The 18,720-nt window shown below is 36.3% G+C and overlaps 1 protein-coding gene and 1 long non-coding RNA gene across 7 annotated transcripts in view; both read left to right on the forward strand.

Annotated features, from left to right (window-relative positions):
* Nucleotides 1–18,720, forward strand: part of LOC125960907 (uncharacterized) — an 840,695-nt gene that overhangs the window by 634,726 nt on the left and 187,249 nt on the right. The window lies entirely within an intron of this gene.
* The window catches only part of SRBD1 (S1 RNA binding domain 1), a 231,045-nt gene that overhangs the window by 56,209 nt on the left and 156,116 nt on the right, over nt 1–18,720 (forward strand). For all 6 annotated transcript variants that reach the window (XM_033419145.2, XM_033419146.2, XM_033419147.2 and 3 more), the window contains exons 13-14: nt 1,880–1,970; nt 2,696–2,803. In XM_033419145.2, coding sequence (XP_033275036.1) covers nt 1,880–1,970; nt 2,696–2,803 — 199 coding nt within the window. The remainder of the gene's footprint in view (nt 1–1,879; nt 1,971–2,695; nt 2,804–18,720) is intronic.

Consider the following 18,720-nt stretch of genomic DNA (forward strand, 5'->3'; position numbering starts at 1 on the left):
TCTAGACTTTTTTTCCCTTTTGTCCATACTGTCCTTACCTTGCTCAATGTGAATATGATGCTCAACAGTTTTTTCTCTGTGGGGTTTTGTCTTGAAAAGAATGTTCTACTTGTTAATTTCAAGAGTTCAGAGATCAGAGTTTTCCAGTCCTTTCTGAACTTACTGTGCAACCTTTGTACTGACCTATAAATTACAGTATGCAAAGGTCTTTTCCAGTTTTACTTTCTATTCTCAGATGGGCCAGTTTTGATTTCCAGGGAAGTACCTTCTGACATTTTGAGGCTTCCTCCAATCTCAGGTCCATGAGATACTCCATTGTTTCTCTGTGCCTCCTCCCACAGAAATGCTGATGCACATTGGTCTTGGTGGTTATTGGTGCATTGTTCCCACCTGCTCACCTTTTGTGTTTTGTGGGGATACTTTTTTTTTTATAAATATAGTCATGGGCTTTTGATTTTGCTGTTCTAAGTTGCTCTTTTTTCATGCTGTGCATTTTTACAATAAACGGGAAGTATATTCTGTCAGTGTTTTTTCCTGAATCTATTGAGCTATCATATGGCTTTTGTCCTTTACTGTATTTGTATTGTTTATAGAATGGTTCTTTTTAAAATTTTATGCACACATACATACATACATGCATATGTATTTTCAGTCTGTTTTGGTAAGACTTTTCCAAGAATTTATCCATTTCATCATTTAATCTAAATTAACATCAAGTTGTTTATAATAATCTCTCTGTATCTTTTAAATTTGTGCTGAATCTCTAGTTATACTCCCTTTTCATTTCTAATATAATTTACTTGTGTCATCCATTCTTTTACTTGATTGGTATAGCTAAAAGTATGTATTTTTCTTAACAGGTGATTTAAAATTTTAAGCTTCATTGGTCCTCTCTGTTTTATATGTTTTTTTTCTATTTCATTAATTTCTGCTTTTTTAACTTTATTATTTTCTTCCTTCCACTTCCTTTGAGATTATTCTGTCGTCTTTTTCCTAACTTCCTAATTTGGTCACTTAGCTCATTATTTCTGTTCTTTAGGAGTTACCCTCAAATTTTAAAATATATTTCTGTCTGAAATATAGTACAGAGAAGCTCACAGTTCATAAGTATGCAGCTGAAAAAATTACATAAGGTAAAGAAATTTACATATCTACAACCCAAAGGAAGAAATAGAATAGTATTACAACACTCACTGATATATAGTAAATATTCAGTAAATGTTAGCTTTTACTATTTTTTTTTAATTTTATTTATTTTTTGGCTGCGTTGGGTCTTCGTTGCTGCATGCAGGTTTTCTGGCTTTTTCTAGTTGCGGCAAGTGGGGGCTGCTCTTTGGGTGGCTACTCTTCGTTGCGGTGCGCAGGCTTCTCATGTGGTGGCTTCTCTTGTTGCTGAGCACAGGCTCTAGGTGTGTGGGCTTCAGTAGTTGTGGTGCGCGGGCTCTAGAGTACAGGCTCGGTAGTTGTGGAGTATGGGCTTAGTTGCTCTGTGGTATCTGGGATCTTCCTGGACCAGGGCTCGAACCCATGTCCTCTACATTGGCAGGTGGATTCTTAACCACGGCGCCACCAGGGAAGTCCCAGCTTTTACTATTTTTGATGTTAAGTGTTATTAAAAATCATTTCTCTTTTAGTATCATGGCATGTTATCTAGTTGATAATGATTTTTGTATAGCAAAACAGAGTTCTAATAACTTTGGAGGTAACAGAATTTCAGAATGCTTAAGGGGGAATCTGATTAAGGAATATGAAAGATTCAGACTGCATTTTAAAAGGTGAACCAGTCCCCTTTTCATTTCAACTTGCTTAATCAAATCAGTGGTGTGTTATGTTTTGTAATTTCTTACAAAATGGCCTTTTCTTTTCATTTTTTCCTAAGGTCAGATACTTCATACCGATGTGGTATACTTGCATTGTGGACAAGGCTTCCGAGAGGCAGAGAAAATAAAGAGGCTTTTGCTGAATTTCAAGTATGAAAATAAGTAACCTTTTGAGTATTTCAGTGGCTCAGCCAATCAGAGATATCTTTGAAGTCCGTGATTTGGTGGGAGGGATTAAGGGAAGTGCCTTGGTGTTAGAAAAGGAACCATGTAAAACAATGCTGGGGCAAATTGCTGGAGAACTCTACATTTGGAGACTCTGGAGGAATGCTACTCCCTTCCTCTGCCGCCTTCACTAAACAAAGGTGGTAATATGACCAAAAGTGAGATTTTAATTCTTCAGTTTGGGCCTTCTCTCTCTTTCTTTCTTCCTCCCTCCCTCCCTCTCTCTCTCTCTTTCTTTTTCATGGATCTGAGGAATGGATGTGGCAGTAGTTAGAGAAGCTTCAGAAATTACTTGAAAACATATCACATAATTCAGTCATAATTCTTTATTATGGCTTAGAATGTTCCAGAGTTTACTTACTCATGTCTAAATTTCATTCCTTCTAGATGGGAAGAAAGCTGACTATTCTTGAGATTGTGTGACCATAAGACATTTCTCCACTGCCTCCTATAATACCAAGTGCAGGAGCAGTGTCTTTGATTCTACATAAGTCTGCGTGGCCCCTGTGAGATAGTGGAGAGATTGCTTGGATATATGAGAGAATAAGAGCATCATATAATACTGTTCGTGCATTCTGTCCATTTTCTCCTGATTGATTTAGAAGCGTGCCTTGATCTCATCCAGTTTCTCATTCTGTTTCTCCTTGAAGCTGCAGCACAGTGGTGATTGGAAATGGAACTGCCTGCCGGGAAACAGAAGCTTACTTTGCTGACCTGATAATGAAAAACTACTTTGCACCACTGGACATTGTTTACTGGTAAGGATGTTAGGAATGTTTGTTTTCTTTGAGAGGCAAAGGAACTTCTGAAGTTCCTTCTGTGATAAATTCTCCCTTGTCTTTTTAAGATGTACTTCTTATTTGCCCTCATATCACTTCTTCCTATTCATAAGAGCTTTGCAGGACAATGTAAAGTGTCTGCGTCTTGGAGAAATTGGCATTTCAGTATCCTGAAACCGCTCACAGATGCAGCAGGTTAGGGCTTACTTGAATTCATGGGATTTTCCAGGCAGTACTTTGTGTGATGGCTCTAGCTAACTAGTGACTAATAAGTAGAATGGTGTATAGGTCTAGCAGCTATAGACCATGGATAACTTAGCCTTCTTCTCCCAAAGTTTTGATGACTATGAGTCATTGGCCTTCAGAACTGAGAGCCAAGGTAAGTATTACAAATTAAAAGTGTTTCTTTTCTTTTTTTTTAAAGCATTTCTGATGTTCGTTTCTTGTTAATCTCTTCATCACATGCTCTCATTTTGTATAGGCATACAGTTGACTTCTAAATAACTTTGTATTAGCATGACCCATTTCTGTAGTCCTGCTCCTAGATCTGTAGTAGTTTTGCTGTCATTCACCATTGTTTCCTTACTTTCCCTTTTAACCTCAAATGGCCACCTTTACCTTTTCCAAAGTATGGTAGAATGCTAAATCCTAAAGGGTTTAATTCAGGAGAGAAGATAGTTATAATAGATGATATCTAGGGGAGAGCATGTAAGAGCCATCTCCCACTGCTTTTTGAGAAATGTAATAACTAAGAATAGTCAACTGATAAGTATGGGATCAGGTTCAACAAAACAAAGCCAAAAGCCAACACAGGAAGAAGAATTCTAGGATCCATTCAGATAGGCCAAAAGAGAGGGGTCTTGTATTTAGTGTAATATTCCGTGTGCCAAGAGTATAATCAAGATGTTAGAAAAACAAATGCAGAGTAACCAAAGGGTATTAGAAGGTCAGGGACAAACTGTAGGTGCCATGGGATCATGGTTCAGTAAAGGATCAGGTTGAATAGTTTGGCTCAGCGTTTTTCCCTCTCCTTCTTATTCAGTTTGGTCTGGGAAATACTGTGGATCTTCTCTATTCTGGGAATTGCACACGTACCCAGTCCTTTTGAGAACCTACCATAAGGACCTGACATAGCAAATACAGTTTATTTCAGGCAACTTCTTTGATTTCTTTTTAACTTGTTCACATTAATTGGATATAAATATCTTGGGTACATTTATAGTGATTATAAATAGAACTTTCAAATTATTAGAAACATTAAATAGTGAAGACTTGTTGGATTTCACCTGAATTTGCTTACAGAGGCTCTCTTTCTTGAACTTGCGGCAGTATATGGTAGTAGAAAGAGGATGAGCTTTGGAGCCAGACAAATCTGGGTTCATCTTTTGTTGTCACCATTTACTAGTTATGCAAGTTTGGAAGACTTACTCTGCCTCTCTGAGTTTCTCTTTCCATCATTAAAATGGGGAATGCTTTTGCTTTCAGTAACATTTTGAAGTTTTCTTTATAATTATTTTTTATATTCAATATTAAAACTTTCTTTTATATGTCTCTCTTTTTGTGTTTGTATTAAGAATTACTTTACTACGTTACTTTATATCTCTATGAAGGAGCACTTTTTTAATGTTAGTTTGGTCCCCCAACCATAGTACAGAATTCTTTCATTGTTTATAATTAGTTTTTCAGTTCATTTTCTTGGATTTCAAGAGATATGATATGGTCATATCATCTGCAAAAGATGATGAATTTATCAGTTCTTTTTCTAGTTTTATACCTTTTTATTTTCTTCTCTTTAAAGGTATCATGCAGTATCTTTGAAAAGCTATTAAATAGTAGTAGTGATAGTGGATTTTTTTTTTCCTCTTTTAATTTTATTAGAATGCTTCTAGTGTTTCCCTTAAGTATGGTACTGCCTTTTGTATGTATTTTTTTAAAATCTTTTAAAGGAAATAGTCTTATTTATGAGTGTTTTAAAAATACTGATTCCTGTTTTATTATACTTTAAAAATCAAGAATAAAAGATAACGTTAATGCTTTTTCAGAATTTTGCCATAATAATTTTTCTCTAAAGAGGTTTTTTATCCTCTTTTGATCAATATGCTGAATCGTAAAAGTAGTAGATTTCCTACAATTGAACCATCTCTGCAGTTCTGAGTTGAACTTTTCTTTGTCGTAGTGTATTATTCTTTTAATGTACTTTTGGAATATATTTGCTAGTATTTTATTATGTGCTTTTGAAATCCTCAAGGATGCAAATACTTAATCAGAAGTTACAGTGTGTGCTTAGGGAATCAGCTGTTCAACTTCATTTTGTTATCATTTTGCCAGTTCAACATGCCTTTATGAAGAAACCATATTTTCTCATCTACTGGTTTGAAATTACATCACAAACTACACTTAAGTTGAAATTCCCATGCTTTTCTAGCAGTCATTTTCAACAGATAATCTGAACAGATTGTCTCGAACAGATAATCTGATAGGCATTCCTATAATTCTGCTCATCCTGGAAAACCTTTTCCAGACACATCCACCAGCACATTCCTTCTTATCTGTTCCTTCTAACAGCTTTTGCCCTGACCTACTTGCCATAGGTTAACATACACCATGATTTATCTTCTAACTTGTAAACCCCATGCATCCTGACCCATCCATCCAACTTCTTTCTGTCATTTCTCTTAAAATACCTTGTAAACTCTGATACTTACATCTCTTATGGAGGAAGTCATCCAGAGCTTCAAATCTCAGTTACCAAAGGAGAAAAAAAGTGGATTAAGTTGTAGAATATAACTATGCTAGATCTTAGTTTGTCACACGTTTAAAGTTGCAAGTGTTTGTGAAAAGAATTATATGTGTCTACAGTATTATATGTGTCATTTGTTTTAAGTATGTGCTAGAATGATCTGTTCTTTTCAATCCTCTGGCCCATAGTAGGCGGTCACTTTATTTTTTGAGTGTCTGAATATTTGTTCCCATTCATTTTAAAATGTCACACTTGATTATTTTCTTCTCTCTCTTTTTTTTTTTTTTTTTGCGGTACACGGGCCTCTCACTGTTGTGGCCTCTCCCGTCGCGGAGCACAGGCTCTGGACGTGCAGGCTCAGCGGCCATGGCTCACGGGCCTAACCGCTCTGCGGCATGTGGGATCTTCCCGGACCGGGGCACGAACCCGTGTCCCCTGCATCGGCAGGCGGACTCTCAACCACTGCGCCACCAGGGAAGCCCTTCTCTCTCTTTTTTTTTTTTAAAAATCCGTTTTTCCTTGGTAAAAAATAGTGTTTTCTTTTGTGTAGCAATGGTAAAATTTATTGAAATGTAGAAATGGCTAGCTCCTTATGAGACATTTGTGTTTATATGCACTGTATCTGGTTTCTCCTACATTGATACCTTCTTAAATCAGGGTACTATGTTTTACTTATCTCTGCCTCCTTCACATTGCATATTTCTGTACTTATAGATAGATGCACTGCCTCCTTCACATTGCATATTTCTGTACTTATAGATGCATCTCAATAAATATTACTAATTTGAATTGTCAAATATTAACAGTAAAACTGTTTTTAATCAGATAAGTCTTTTCAAGGCTATAGACAGGAATTAATGTCTGCAACAATTACGGAAAATTTCCCCTCTGCTTAATGCTTTGGTAAACCTATGATGTACTGTTTTCTGTATTTTTTCATTGATATAGAAATTTGCATTTGATGGATTATAGACTTATATCTTGCCAAAGATAAATGATGATTTCTGAAATAAAAATATTGTATGGTTAGAGTTATATATTTATTAATGAACTATGAAAGAATTATAAGTAATCTCTAATACTTGCTGTCTTATATTTTAAACCATGATTGGCAAGATTCATGCTGTTAGTGGAAACATTGCTAGAAATCACAGCATTATGTACATTCTGGAGAATCACAGATACATGAAACCCCTCAAAACCTGGGAGCAGAAAATGGAAAATAAAATTTTGTGCTGTTAATTCAGACCCCATGCTTAATGTTTCTACTCTAAAAGCTGCAATATATGAATGACTTTGAGCAGGCAAATATAGAAAAGAAGAGAAATTAATTTTGCTTCCGAATGACATTATTCATTAGCATAGTGAAAAGAATTAGAAAATGGAATGAACCGATAAGGTGTGGTATGTGACGACAGAATGAGGAAAGGGAAAGGGAGCTGTGGTGGAGGATTGGAGTTTTAATTTTTGAGGTTAGATGTATACCAAGGGGCCTGGTCAGTGAAGGTTAAGCAGGTAGCCAGACCCTATTAGGAAAAAAGCGTTGGTTTTGGACATCTGTGGAATACACATTGGACCTCTTTCTTATTCTTTTATTTCAGAAGCATACCAGACATTTAACAGAAGGAAGATATAATTTTTTAAAATTAATTTATTATTATTTTTGGTTGCATTGGGTCTTTGTTGCTGTGTGCGGGCTTTCTCTAGTTGTGGCGAGCGGGGGCTACTCTTTGTTGCGGTGTGCGGGCTTCTCATTGCGGTGGCCTCTCTTGTTGTGGAGCACGGGCTCTAGGTGCACGGGCTTCAGTAGCTGTGGCACGTGGGCTCAGTAGCTGTGGCTCGCGGACTATGGAATGCAGGCTCAGTAGTTGTGGTGCACGGGCTTAGTTGCTCCGCGGCACGTGGGATCTTCCTGGACCAGGGCTCGAACCCATGTCCCCTGCATTGGCAGGCGGGTTCTTAACCACTGCGCCACCAGGGAAGCCCGGAAGATACAATCTAAGGAATCATGGCTCTGTTGCTTGAGATAACTTGATGTACCTTTCAGAGTATAACTTAATTGTAGGGAATAGATTGATCTTCAAAGGGTTAACTCATTTGTGAAAACTGCATAATAGTGAAGCTAATGAGAATCTTTTGATTAAAATTAAAAAAACATATATTTCTTTAAAGATAATAATATTTATTATAGATTGATTGGAAAATATAGATAAGTGACAGGATTTTCTATTATCTAAACCGTTATTTATCTTTTAGAGCATATTTCTAGATTTTTCTTGTGTGCGTGTGTGTATTATGAAAAGGAACTCACTGTACATGGTTTACAACCTTTTCCCTACTTAATATATTATCATCTTCTCATACCAATAAACCTGTCTCTATTTCAGTTTCATCATGCATAAAGTGGAATAATAATAGTACGCATCCTATAGAGTTATCATTGAATGTTAAATGAGTTTATATATAGTATAAAGGGCTTAGAACAGCACATTATTATTGTTATTAATGAGGTCAAATATCTTTTTATATATTTATTGGCCATTTCTGGATTTTTTGTGTATGTATGGATGGCTTGTTTGTGGCCTTTGCCCATTTTATTTATTTATTTATTTATTTATTATTTTTGGCTGCATCGGGTCTAAGTTGCAGCACGTGGGATCTTTCGTTGAGGCACTGGGCTTCTCTCTAGTTGTGGCACGCAGGCTCCAGAGTGCGTGGGCTCTGTAGTTTGCAGCACACCGGCTCTCTGGTTGGGCTCAGTAGTTGTGGTATGCGGGCTTAGTTGTCCCGTGGCATGTGGGATCTTAGTTCCCTGACGAGGGATCAAACCCGTGTCCCCTGCAGCAGATTCTTTACCGCTGAACCACCAGGGAAGTCCTTTGCCCATTTTTTTTTTCTTTAAGAGGTTTTCATCTTGTTCATAATTGCTTATCTTGTTCAGATTTGTAAATGTCTATAGTAATGATTAATCTGTCATAATTTCTGCAAATTTTGCTAATCATTTCCCCTGTTTTTGTGTTTACAATTTGAGCTGTATTTCATATCGAATTTAAAATATTATTTTCTCAGATTTGTCTGTCTTTTTCTTCATGGCTTTTGAGTTTTGTATTATGCTTGAAACTTTTAAGTCTTCTGACTTTTTGTTTTGAAGCCACAAAACCTCATTATCCTCAGTTACTTGTATGGCTGCTTTGAAACTTTATTCTCCAAGAAACCAAAAATTAATGAGAGAACTTCAGTCAGCTTAGATAACAGAAACAGAGTAGAAGGCTGTTAGATAACATGAGGGTAGTTTTGAACAAGGAATGGGTGCCGATTTCCCCCATTCTTTCTTAAGGCCTCTCTTTTCGCCAACTCTGGTGTTTTGTAAACAGCAGAGACACCTGATTTCTTCCCTTCCTTTTCCTCCCCTCCTCTCCTTTCCTGCTTCCTTTCTCCTTCCCTCATTTTTTTTCCTTCTTCCCTCCCTTTTCCCTACCTTACTTCTCTTGTTTGGTTATACCATATTTTTGACATCTCCTGTTGTTTGACAGCTGGATTATTTCCAATCTTTGATGTATCTTTAGTTTTAAACCTATCAGTACAGACTTATTGACCATAATTTCAGTATTTATTTATAGGCATGTTTAGTATGGTGTTTGTAATGAGCTGAGGAGAAAGGGCATTTCTGTTTCCAAATTTATCATTGACAACTCAGAAGAGTATAGCTATGTTGATAAGAAATAAAATATCAAATTGTTTATTGTTCCTTTTTGCTATTAGGTAGCATTTATACTGCTTTCTTTATTTATTCTACTTAAAATTTATTGGGATTCTTGAATCGGTGGAGTGATATCTTTTCATTCTTCAAAATCTCAGCCATCATTTTTCAAATATTACCTCTGTCCCATTTTTTCTCTCTGTTCTCCCTCTGAAATTCTAATGTCTATTCAGGCTTCTCACTCTATCCTCCATGCCTTTTAACCTCTTTCTTTTCATTTTCCATTTCTTGTTTCTCTGGGCTGCTTTGTGGTTGATTTCTTCAGATCGTTTCTCCAATTCACTAGCTTTTTCTTTAGCTTTCAGACCCGTCCATTGAATTTTCTTTTTCTAGAAGTTATATTTTTCACTTCTAGAAGTCCTATTTGTTAGTTTTTCAGCTTGAGAGATAATTGGCATATAATAAACTGCACATATTTAAAGTTTTCAGTTTCCTAAGTTTTGACATATGTGTTCTCCCATGAAACTATCACCACAATTAAGATAATGAGGGCTTCCCTGGTGGCGCAGTGGTTGGGAGTCCGCCTGCCGAAGCGGGGGACGCAGGTTCGTGCCCTGGTCTGGGAGGATCCCACATACCGTGGAGCGGCTGGGCCCATGAGCCATGGCCCCTGAGCCTGCGCGTCCGGAGCCTGTGCTCCGCAACAGGAGAGGCCACAGCAGTGAGAGGTCCGCGTACCGCAAAATAAATAAATAAATAAATAAATAAAATTTTTAAAAAAGATAATGAGCATACCCATTAGCCCCCAAATTTCCTTATGTTCCTTTATAATCCGTCCTGCCTTCCCTGATCCCTCTGTTTCCCAGGCAACCTCTGATTTGCTTTACGTAGCTATAGATTAGCTTGCATCATCTAGACTTATATATAATTGGAATCATACAGTATATATTCACACAGTGCAATAATTATTTTGAGGTTCATCCATGATGTTATATATGCCATAGTTTGTTCTTTTTGTTACTGAGTATTCTGTTGTATGGTTAAATCATAATTAGTTTGTTCATTTACCTGTTGATGGATATTTGGATTGTTGCCAGTTTTTGGCTATTACAAATAAAACTGTATGAACATTCTTGTTCAAGTCTTTGCATGGACATATGCTTTCATTTATATTTGGTACATAAGTATGAGTATAATGGCTGTGTTGTATGGTAGGTGTATGTTTACCTTAAGAAACTGCCAAACTGTTTTCCAAGGTGGTTTTACCATTTTGCATTCCCACCAGCAGTGTATCAGAGTTCCAGCTTCCCCATATTCTCATCCATCTGCTTGGTATGGCCAGTCTGTTAAATTTAGCTATCTTAGTGGATGTGCAGTGATATTCCAGTGTAGTTTTAAGTGACATCCTTAGCAATAAATGATGTTGAGCATCTTTATTTGCTTATTTGTCATCCATGTATTTTCTTTGTAGCATCTGTCCGAATCTTCTTACCATTAGAAAAAATTGGATTGGGCTTCCCTGGTGGCGCAGTGGTTGAGAGTCCACCTGCCGATGCAGGGGACACGGGTTCGTGCCCCGGTCTGGGAAGATCTCACATGCCACGGAGCGGCTGGGCCTGTGAGCCACGGTCGCTGAGCCTGCACATCTGGAGCCTATGCTCCGCAATGGGAGAGGCCACAGCAGTGAGAGGTCCGTGTACCGCAAAAAAAAAAAAAAAAAAAAAAATTGGATTGTTTTTCGTCCTATTATTGAGTAAGAGTATTTTATATTTATTCTGAATACAACTCCTTTGTTAAATACATGTTTTGTAAACATTTTCTCCCAGTCTGAAGCTTACCTTTTCCTTTTTTAACATGGTCTTTGGAAAAGCAAACATTTTAAATTTTGATGAAGTCCAGTTTATCAATTTGTTTTATAAATTCTTGCTTTTTGTCCTGTTTAAGTAATGTTTGGAAAAACTAAGGTCACTGTGATTTTCCTCTGTGTTTTGTTTTAGAAGTTTTATAGCTTTAAATTTATTTAGGTCTGTGATCCATTTAAAGTTAATTTTTATATATGATAAGCAGTTCTTTTTTTCTATATGGCTATGAATTATTCCAGTACCATTTGTTGAAAGATTTTTCCTTTCCGCATTGAATTGCTTTGACATTTTTGTTGAAAATCAACTGCTCATAAATGTATGGATCTATTTCTGGAGTCTATTCTGTTTAATTGAGCTGTATGTCTTTACACTAATCTTTGTATCTTTAATACTACTCAGTGCTGATTTGTGTAGCTTAATAAGTGATGAAATTAGATAGTGTAGTCCTTCAATTTTGTTCTTCTTTTTCAAAATTGTTTTGGCTATTCTAGGTCCATAGCACTTCTACATAAATTGTAGAATCAGCTTTTCAGTTTCTTCTAATGGGCCTGCTGGGATTTTGATTAGAATTAAGTTGACTCTATAATTTAATTTGTAGAAAACTGACATCCATCAATTTAATTTTTAATTTCAGTTATATTTTTTATATCTAGAAAGTTTATATTTTTCAAATCTGCTTGATCATTCTTACAGTTTTTTACTTGTTCCTGAATATATTTTTAAACCTATCTTTTATTTCCTTAGTCATACTAAGAATTATTATTTTGCAGACTGTGATAATTCTGATATCTAAAATCCCTGCAATTCTGTTTCTGCCATCTGTTGTTACTGCTGGTTCTGCTTTGTTTCCTTTTCTGTTCGGTTAATTTTTACTGAAAACTCCTTATTTTCATGGAACTTTGTCTGTGAGAATTCATGGAGGCCTGGATTGATTGTGAATCGCTTGAAAGAAGATTTGCATTTGCTTCTGCCAGGCTCCTGTAGACACTTAAATTCTCAGCTTGAATTTTTTCCTGGCCACCCAGGTCGTGTGAATTTAGGCTGCAAACGAGAGAGATGGCTTATGGTTCCATATTCTTATCAGAGATTCCTCCTGTGACAAGGTTTGAGATAGTCCATTTTTTATTGCAATATCCTGGAGTTAGGGTACAGGGTATATACTTTGACCCTTATACTGCAGGTTTAACCCTTTGGGATATCGGCTTTATATGTGGGAAGGGAGTTGGGGGAATCATTTGTTACTATGATCTTAGGTGGACCCTAGGTTTTGTCTTCTAATCCTCTAGTTCTGTGAAGCTCTCTGAGGCCATAAAATTCACCTGGCTCAGCAATGCCCTCAGGTGAAAGCTTCAGAAATCAAGGTTTCCATCTTCTTTTTTTTAGCTTGAGTATTTTTATTTTCTTGCCAACTCACTGATGCATTTAAGAAGCTGTATTATATCTAGTATGTTTAGTTGTTTTCAGTAAACTGTTGATCCAGGTAGCCAATCTTCCCTATTACTGGCAACAAGGTCAATACTTGATTTTCTACTTTTAGTCTACTTTAAATTTCAAATTTGGCATTTTCAGACAGCAGAGACATAAACCATAAGGGAAAATTAGAAGATGATCATTTTAAATAATTTTGATTTACACTTTTTTTTTCTTTTGGCCGCACTGCTTGGCTTGTGGCAGTGAAAGCTCTGAGCCCTAACCACTGTACTGCCAAGGATTCCCTCAGTTTATACTTTTGAATTAAGAATTACTTGTTTCTTTTACTTGTTTCCTCTGGGTATGAATGCCTGTGAAACATGTGTGTGACATTTTTCTCTGTCAATTTAATAGTCTTTCTTTTCTTTTAAGCATGCTCAAAAGAGTTTTGAAAAATCTAGGAAAATACAAAAAGGAAAATAAAAATAATTTGTAATTCACCACTCCGAGAATGCTATTAATATTTTATTATATTTTATTCTAGTTATTTTAGTTATATATTCATTTGACAGATATTTATCACATGTAAATGATTAATTGACTGAAGTAGACTCAGTAAGGTACAAGAAGAAAACTTAATTTCTATCCTACTCCGTAATCATGAGCCATGGCCCCTGAGTAGTTCTTTTCATCCTTGTCTGAAATAATGGAGAGATCTCAGCTTCTTCATTTCCTTTTAGTCATTAGAACAGTCTCATTTTAGCAATCAAAATATCTTCTCTAGTGTAATAATCAAAGCTCCAACTTGAGATAAATTAAATTCCATGTCCTTCTGGGAAATACTACTTTACTGTAGGGCTTTGCAGGGGGCTTGTTTAGCTTTCTCTTTCTTCCCTTCTTATTTTTCTCTTCTCCCCAATTCACTAGCTGAATTTTCTCTAGGTTTAGTCCTCAGAGTTGAGAATAGGGAAAAGGAGCATAGTCATACAAAGTGGGGACAGTTGCAGTCTAAGGATAGAGTCCTTTCGGTGGCCCATTTACCACTGCTGATTCATTCTTCCATGGGCTGTTTTTGAAAAACTTTTGTTTTTGTTTTCTGAGATTTTCACCAACAGCGTCCTTGAGCTGCCATCCGTGTGACTTGGCAGATATCTTCTCTGGCTGACTGGTTCTGACTCTCCTTCTTCAGATCCAGGCTTCAGACAGGCTGCTCTTCTCTGGTTCCTTTTGCTACTCAGTGCTCTTGGACAGAATCTCTTTCAAGCTACCTCCCACTTCCTCCTGCAGGCCCGATTGGTTCATACATCCTTGCCTACTCTCAAAGGGGGAACAGCAACTTATCCTTAGTGCAGCTCTCCCCTTTTTCATTCTCTTTCTCTCCTATGCTTGTTCTTACCTTTATTCTCTTTCTTATGTTCACATATTGGTTGGTCCCAGTGAAGCCCCATCACTTGGCATGGGGTGAGTGGGACACTTTCACATGAGGTATTGGAGCAGCCGGAGAAATGCCACAGCATTCCAACTATCTTTTTAAAGAAATTGTCTCTTTCAGCTCTAACTCCCTCCTGTCCCTCTCCTCAAACACGTACCCATTTTATAGGACGAAGTTGGAGGATTGCTAACGTTAGCAAAACAGGCTTTTGGGACTTGAGCCAAAACAAAACCATCCCATGTGCTCTCATACAATCAGCAAAGTACTGTTAGTACCAAAGTGTATGGCAGGCACAATACTATGTGCTGGGAGTAAGAGCAGTGAACAAGACAGACAAGGTGCCTGCCTTCTTGAAGCCTTTATTGTAGTGAGGAAAACAGATGGAAACGTGTGTGTGTGTGTGTGTGTGTGTGTGTGTGTGTTTGTGTGTATACTATGTCAGTTAGTGATAAATTCTATGTAGAGAATTAAAAGCAAGGTAAGGGGATAGAGAGGGAGAAGAAGTGACATTTTTTGGTAGATATAGATATAACAGATATTCTTTTAGTGATAGGAATTCTATTTGTGTGGTATGGTATATGAGATATATTTTAAGGAAACCACCCAGGCTGAAGTAAAGTGTGATGAATTTATATCCTCATTTATCTACAGCATCCAGATTCATGTCCTCATTATCCTCATCTTTTCCACGTCATATGAGCTCTCTAGGGCCATGTTTTTCAAATTGTAGGTTGCAGTCCATTGGTGGAAGGTGAAGGCAATGTAGTGGGTCCCACAGCATTAAAAAAAAATTCAATAGAAAAGAATAGAAAATAGAGTTCATTTCATATAGTAAGGCTAAGTATTATTTCATGAATATTTGTTTTAGTTACATACATGTATTGTGTACTGGGTTGACATGTAGAGAGTATTTCTTATTGTCAATTCTTTTGGGTTCCTTGACCTAATTTCAAAGTGTGTGTGTGGCGTCCCCCTATATATAGTCCCCCATGTATAACAAGCAGTGCTCTGACACCAGCTGGGTGTCCTACCATTCAATTCAGTTCTTATACTATCTACCTAGAAATAACATCAGATTCCACAGGTTAAGGGCTCATTCCCACAGGACTGTTAACTCCGCCTCCACCCCCCACACTTCAGATGCCAGTCCCAAGCCCAGGTTGTCACCTGGACTTCTGACCAGCTAACTGGCTGTAGATTGGAGTTCCCAATCGATTAATTTCAATTAATTTGCTAGGGTGGCTCAAAGAACCCAGGAAAACCGTTTACTTACTTAAGTGGTTTATTATAAAAGGATACTATATAGGATACAGATGAACATTTAGATGGAAGAGATGTGTAGGACAAGGTGAATTAGCTTTAGAACTAGAACAGCCTAAATTGTTTTTTGGATATTAGTTTGATTATTATGCTTAATGACAAGTTAAGGTGTTATAGTATTTGTCTCACTTCGCTTTAGAAAATGTGCTGTGATATTCTAGGACTTTGTTTCCTTTCACCTACTGATACTCCTTCCTCCATTTCTTTGACTATTATAAACACTAGAGTCTTGTTTATAAGGCTTACTTTCTGGGATGTTTGTGAAATTAAGTAAATTTAAAACTAAAATTGTTTTACAGCCAGTGTAATTTATGTTCATTTTGTTGAAAGGGCCAGAATATTTTTAAAATATACCTGTATAAGTACACCATTTCAGTGAGGTATGTTGGAAAGGAGACGTAAGGAATGAATAATTATGGTGTGTGTGTGGTTTTAAAATACTATTTGGATTCGGATTCAGTTTGACAGTTTTTGATCAAAATAAAATATGTTTTAGCAGTTTGTAACCCATGTGTTTCTGCATCTCCAAGTCCAACTTAAGTATCTGCAGGAATTACCCAGCCTCCCTCTCCCCGCCTTAACTCTTGGAGATCTTTGTTTATTGACTTAGATTAGAACTGGCCTAGAGCCCAGTGATGGTCATTTCACGTCTTAAGGTTTTTGGTTACAAATCTGCTTTTGTTGCCAGATCCAATAAAGATTCTTGGTTGTTTTTGTTAGTTTTATTATAAGTTCTTGCCAAAGATACAATGCATTGTAACCAAAACAGATGTTCTGTTTAGACAAGTGTATTTGCTATAACAGAACCAAAAATGTATATTAAATATGTTCAACATTAATGTAAGAACTGATGAACTTTGGAATGTTATGAGTGTTTTTGATAACCTTTAGAAATGAAAGGAACACTGCCTTATTTTGAACAATTGTTTTATATTTTTTCTCCATCCATATCAGTTTGTGTATGTACAGTCTTATATTCTTAGATCCTCCTCTAAACTAACATTTTACTATGATCTTGAAAGTAGAGTGGAGTTCACCAATTTCATATATACATATGAAAATACAAATAACATAGTTCTGTTATTTCTTAAAGTACGTGCATCAGATAGATGCTGTTTTGTCATAGACACATTGTTGAGTAGAAAAAATCATTTTTAAGATTCTAATGCTTATAAATAGGTAGGTGAAATAATTATACATTGATCTTTCAAAAACTCATGTATTTGGTGAAGTTAGCAACCATATTATAGGGTTGTAGCGTAGATATTTTGGAACTGTAAGTGACCATCTCTGTGATTAGAGCCCAATTCAGTCCTGATTTACACTGAATTCTGTGTTATAGTGAACACAGATGTATAGTGAATACAAGAAGAATGTATTCGTATTATGTAATTTTACTTCTTTTTTAATCATAGTTTCTGGAATAAATTAGATGTGTAAATGCATTATCAACAAATTACTAACGGAATGAGTTTTGCCTTGAGATTGTCAACTCTTTGGCCTATTCTGATTCATATTTTTCTCTTTTCTTTGGCATTAAACAGCTTGCTTTTCTCCCTCACCTTTGGCCAGCATTGTATTCAGTTGATTATTTGGGAACATTAAAATTTTTTTCTTTATGAGAATTGTTTGGGTTGTGCAGAATCACTCTGGTTCTGTTTCATAGTTCAGTTGCATTAGAACAATGCAAAACTGCTAGAATTCTTTGTTGTTGACATCTTTTTCATTTGGTTATGTAGAACTTGAAGATTCTGGGGCCAGAAATTGGTATTTGTAAATAGTTTTTGAATCCACCTTATTTGTGTTTTATATGTTTTTTTTTTTTTGAGGGGGCACCTTTTGATTCTAATGTATTTTATGTGGCTAAATCTTTGTGTTACGCTTTCCTAACTTATTGAAATACCACTTTCAAGTTTCCCACATCCGTACATTTCTAAGGTTACACCCAGCTTAATTCCCATTACTTTTCCGCTTCACAGCACTTGCATTTTGAAGGGACCCTAACATTTGGGTTCACATTATGATAATTAGGTTTCAGGGGCATAGGGGATTAAAGATGTCTCAGGTCTAGTTGCAGAATAAAGTTCAGAAGCACTTGTAAAACTTGCCTGATTGGTGGGTAGAAGAGCTTTTATTTATTCACTGCTCATGCAGCATTAATCCGTATTTCATCAGGTACCTACAGTGCTGTAATTCTAGATGTGACCTTGGGACTTGATTTACTTCAGCTCCGTTTTCTTTATTAATGTGCCATGAAAGAGGTACATGAAAGATAGCCAACATCAAAGTACCTTTTAAAGTAAAATGGTTGATAGGAATTCCCTGGTATTTAACACTGTCTGTCAAATGTTTCAGCTGTTTTGCATCCTTTTACAAGCTATCGCTTGCTGCACTAAAAGAAATTTAAAGCAGTTGTTTCCAGTCTTGGGGGGGTGCTTCACGGTGGCAGTGGTGGTGGTGGTTGAGTGGCAATGGTTAGCTAGAGAAGAGAGTGAATGAAAAGTTAAGGACATATTCTTTTTCAACTGTGCTCCTCCCACGATGGCTTGTTTTTGTATGTTCCTTTGGGCTGGGGGGTGTTTAGTCCAATGTGGTACTTATGATCAGAATGATGAGGCACTCATCTGGGTTATAAGAAGACTTAAGAGGGTGACCAAAGAGAATTCATTAGACCTCTGTGAAAGCAAGAATAAAAGGCAGTGTCAGTATCTTATTAGAGATTGTTTAATTAGTTTAACTTCACAGCCTGTTTATTCTTTACTGAGCCAATTGAGAAAAAGCTTTTAAACATAGTAATGTGGGAAACTGAGTCTTAAGAAGAACAAAGGAAACAGGACTCAGAGGAGGTTTGCCATATGTATTGTGGGATATTTATTTTCCTGTAAACGCCTGTTTTAGAGGCTATTTATCGTCTCTGTTCTAGGCTGAATATATGGGGTAGAACTTCTCGTAGCTCAGTTTTGAAATTGATTCCTTCTTTGTTTCACAAATATTTGTTGGATGTTTCTCTTACTTAAGAAAAAATATTTAAAACCATTTTTGCTTTTTAGATAATCACAAGCATTGTCTGTGGATCTGTTCCTATCATCTTTACCATAGAACTAAATCAGAATAGTGAGGAATAGAAATTGCAGAATGTCATAAAATGAAATTTACTTGTTTCCAAATTTATACTTTATTTTCAACTTATTAACATAACCTTGACTTGTGGAAGTCTTTTAAAATCTATTGTAATAAAAACTTTTTTGTGATTAGTATCTGTTAAGATGTATTTTTATAGTATTAAAATGCTTTAAAAATAGCATATTCTCCTGATATTCTTTAATTTTGTTTGCATTTACATGTTTAACTTTTTATTCCTGTATGGTGGGAAAATAAATTATAACCCAGACCTGGTCTTGGTGATTTATTGAACTAAAGTGTTTGGCCTAT

This window comes from Orcinus orca, chromosome 13 (assembly GCF_937001465.1).
Source record: "Orcinus orca chromosome 13, mOrcOrc1.1, whole genome shotgun sequence".
Taxonomy (NCBI): domain Eukaryota; kingdom Metazoa; phylum Chordata; class Mammalia; order Artiodactyla; family Delphinidae; genus Orcinus; species Orcinus orca.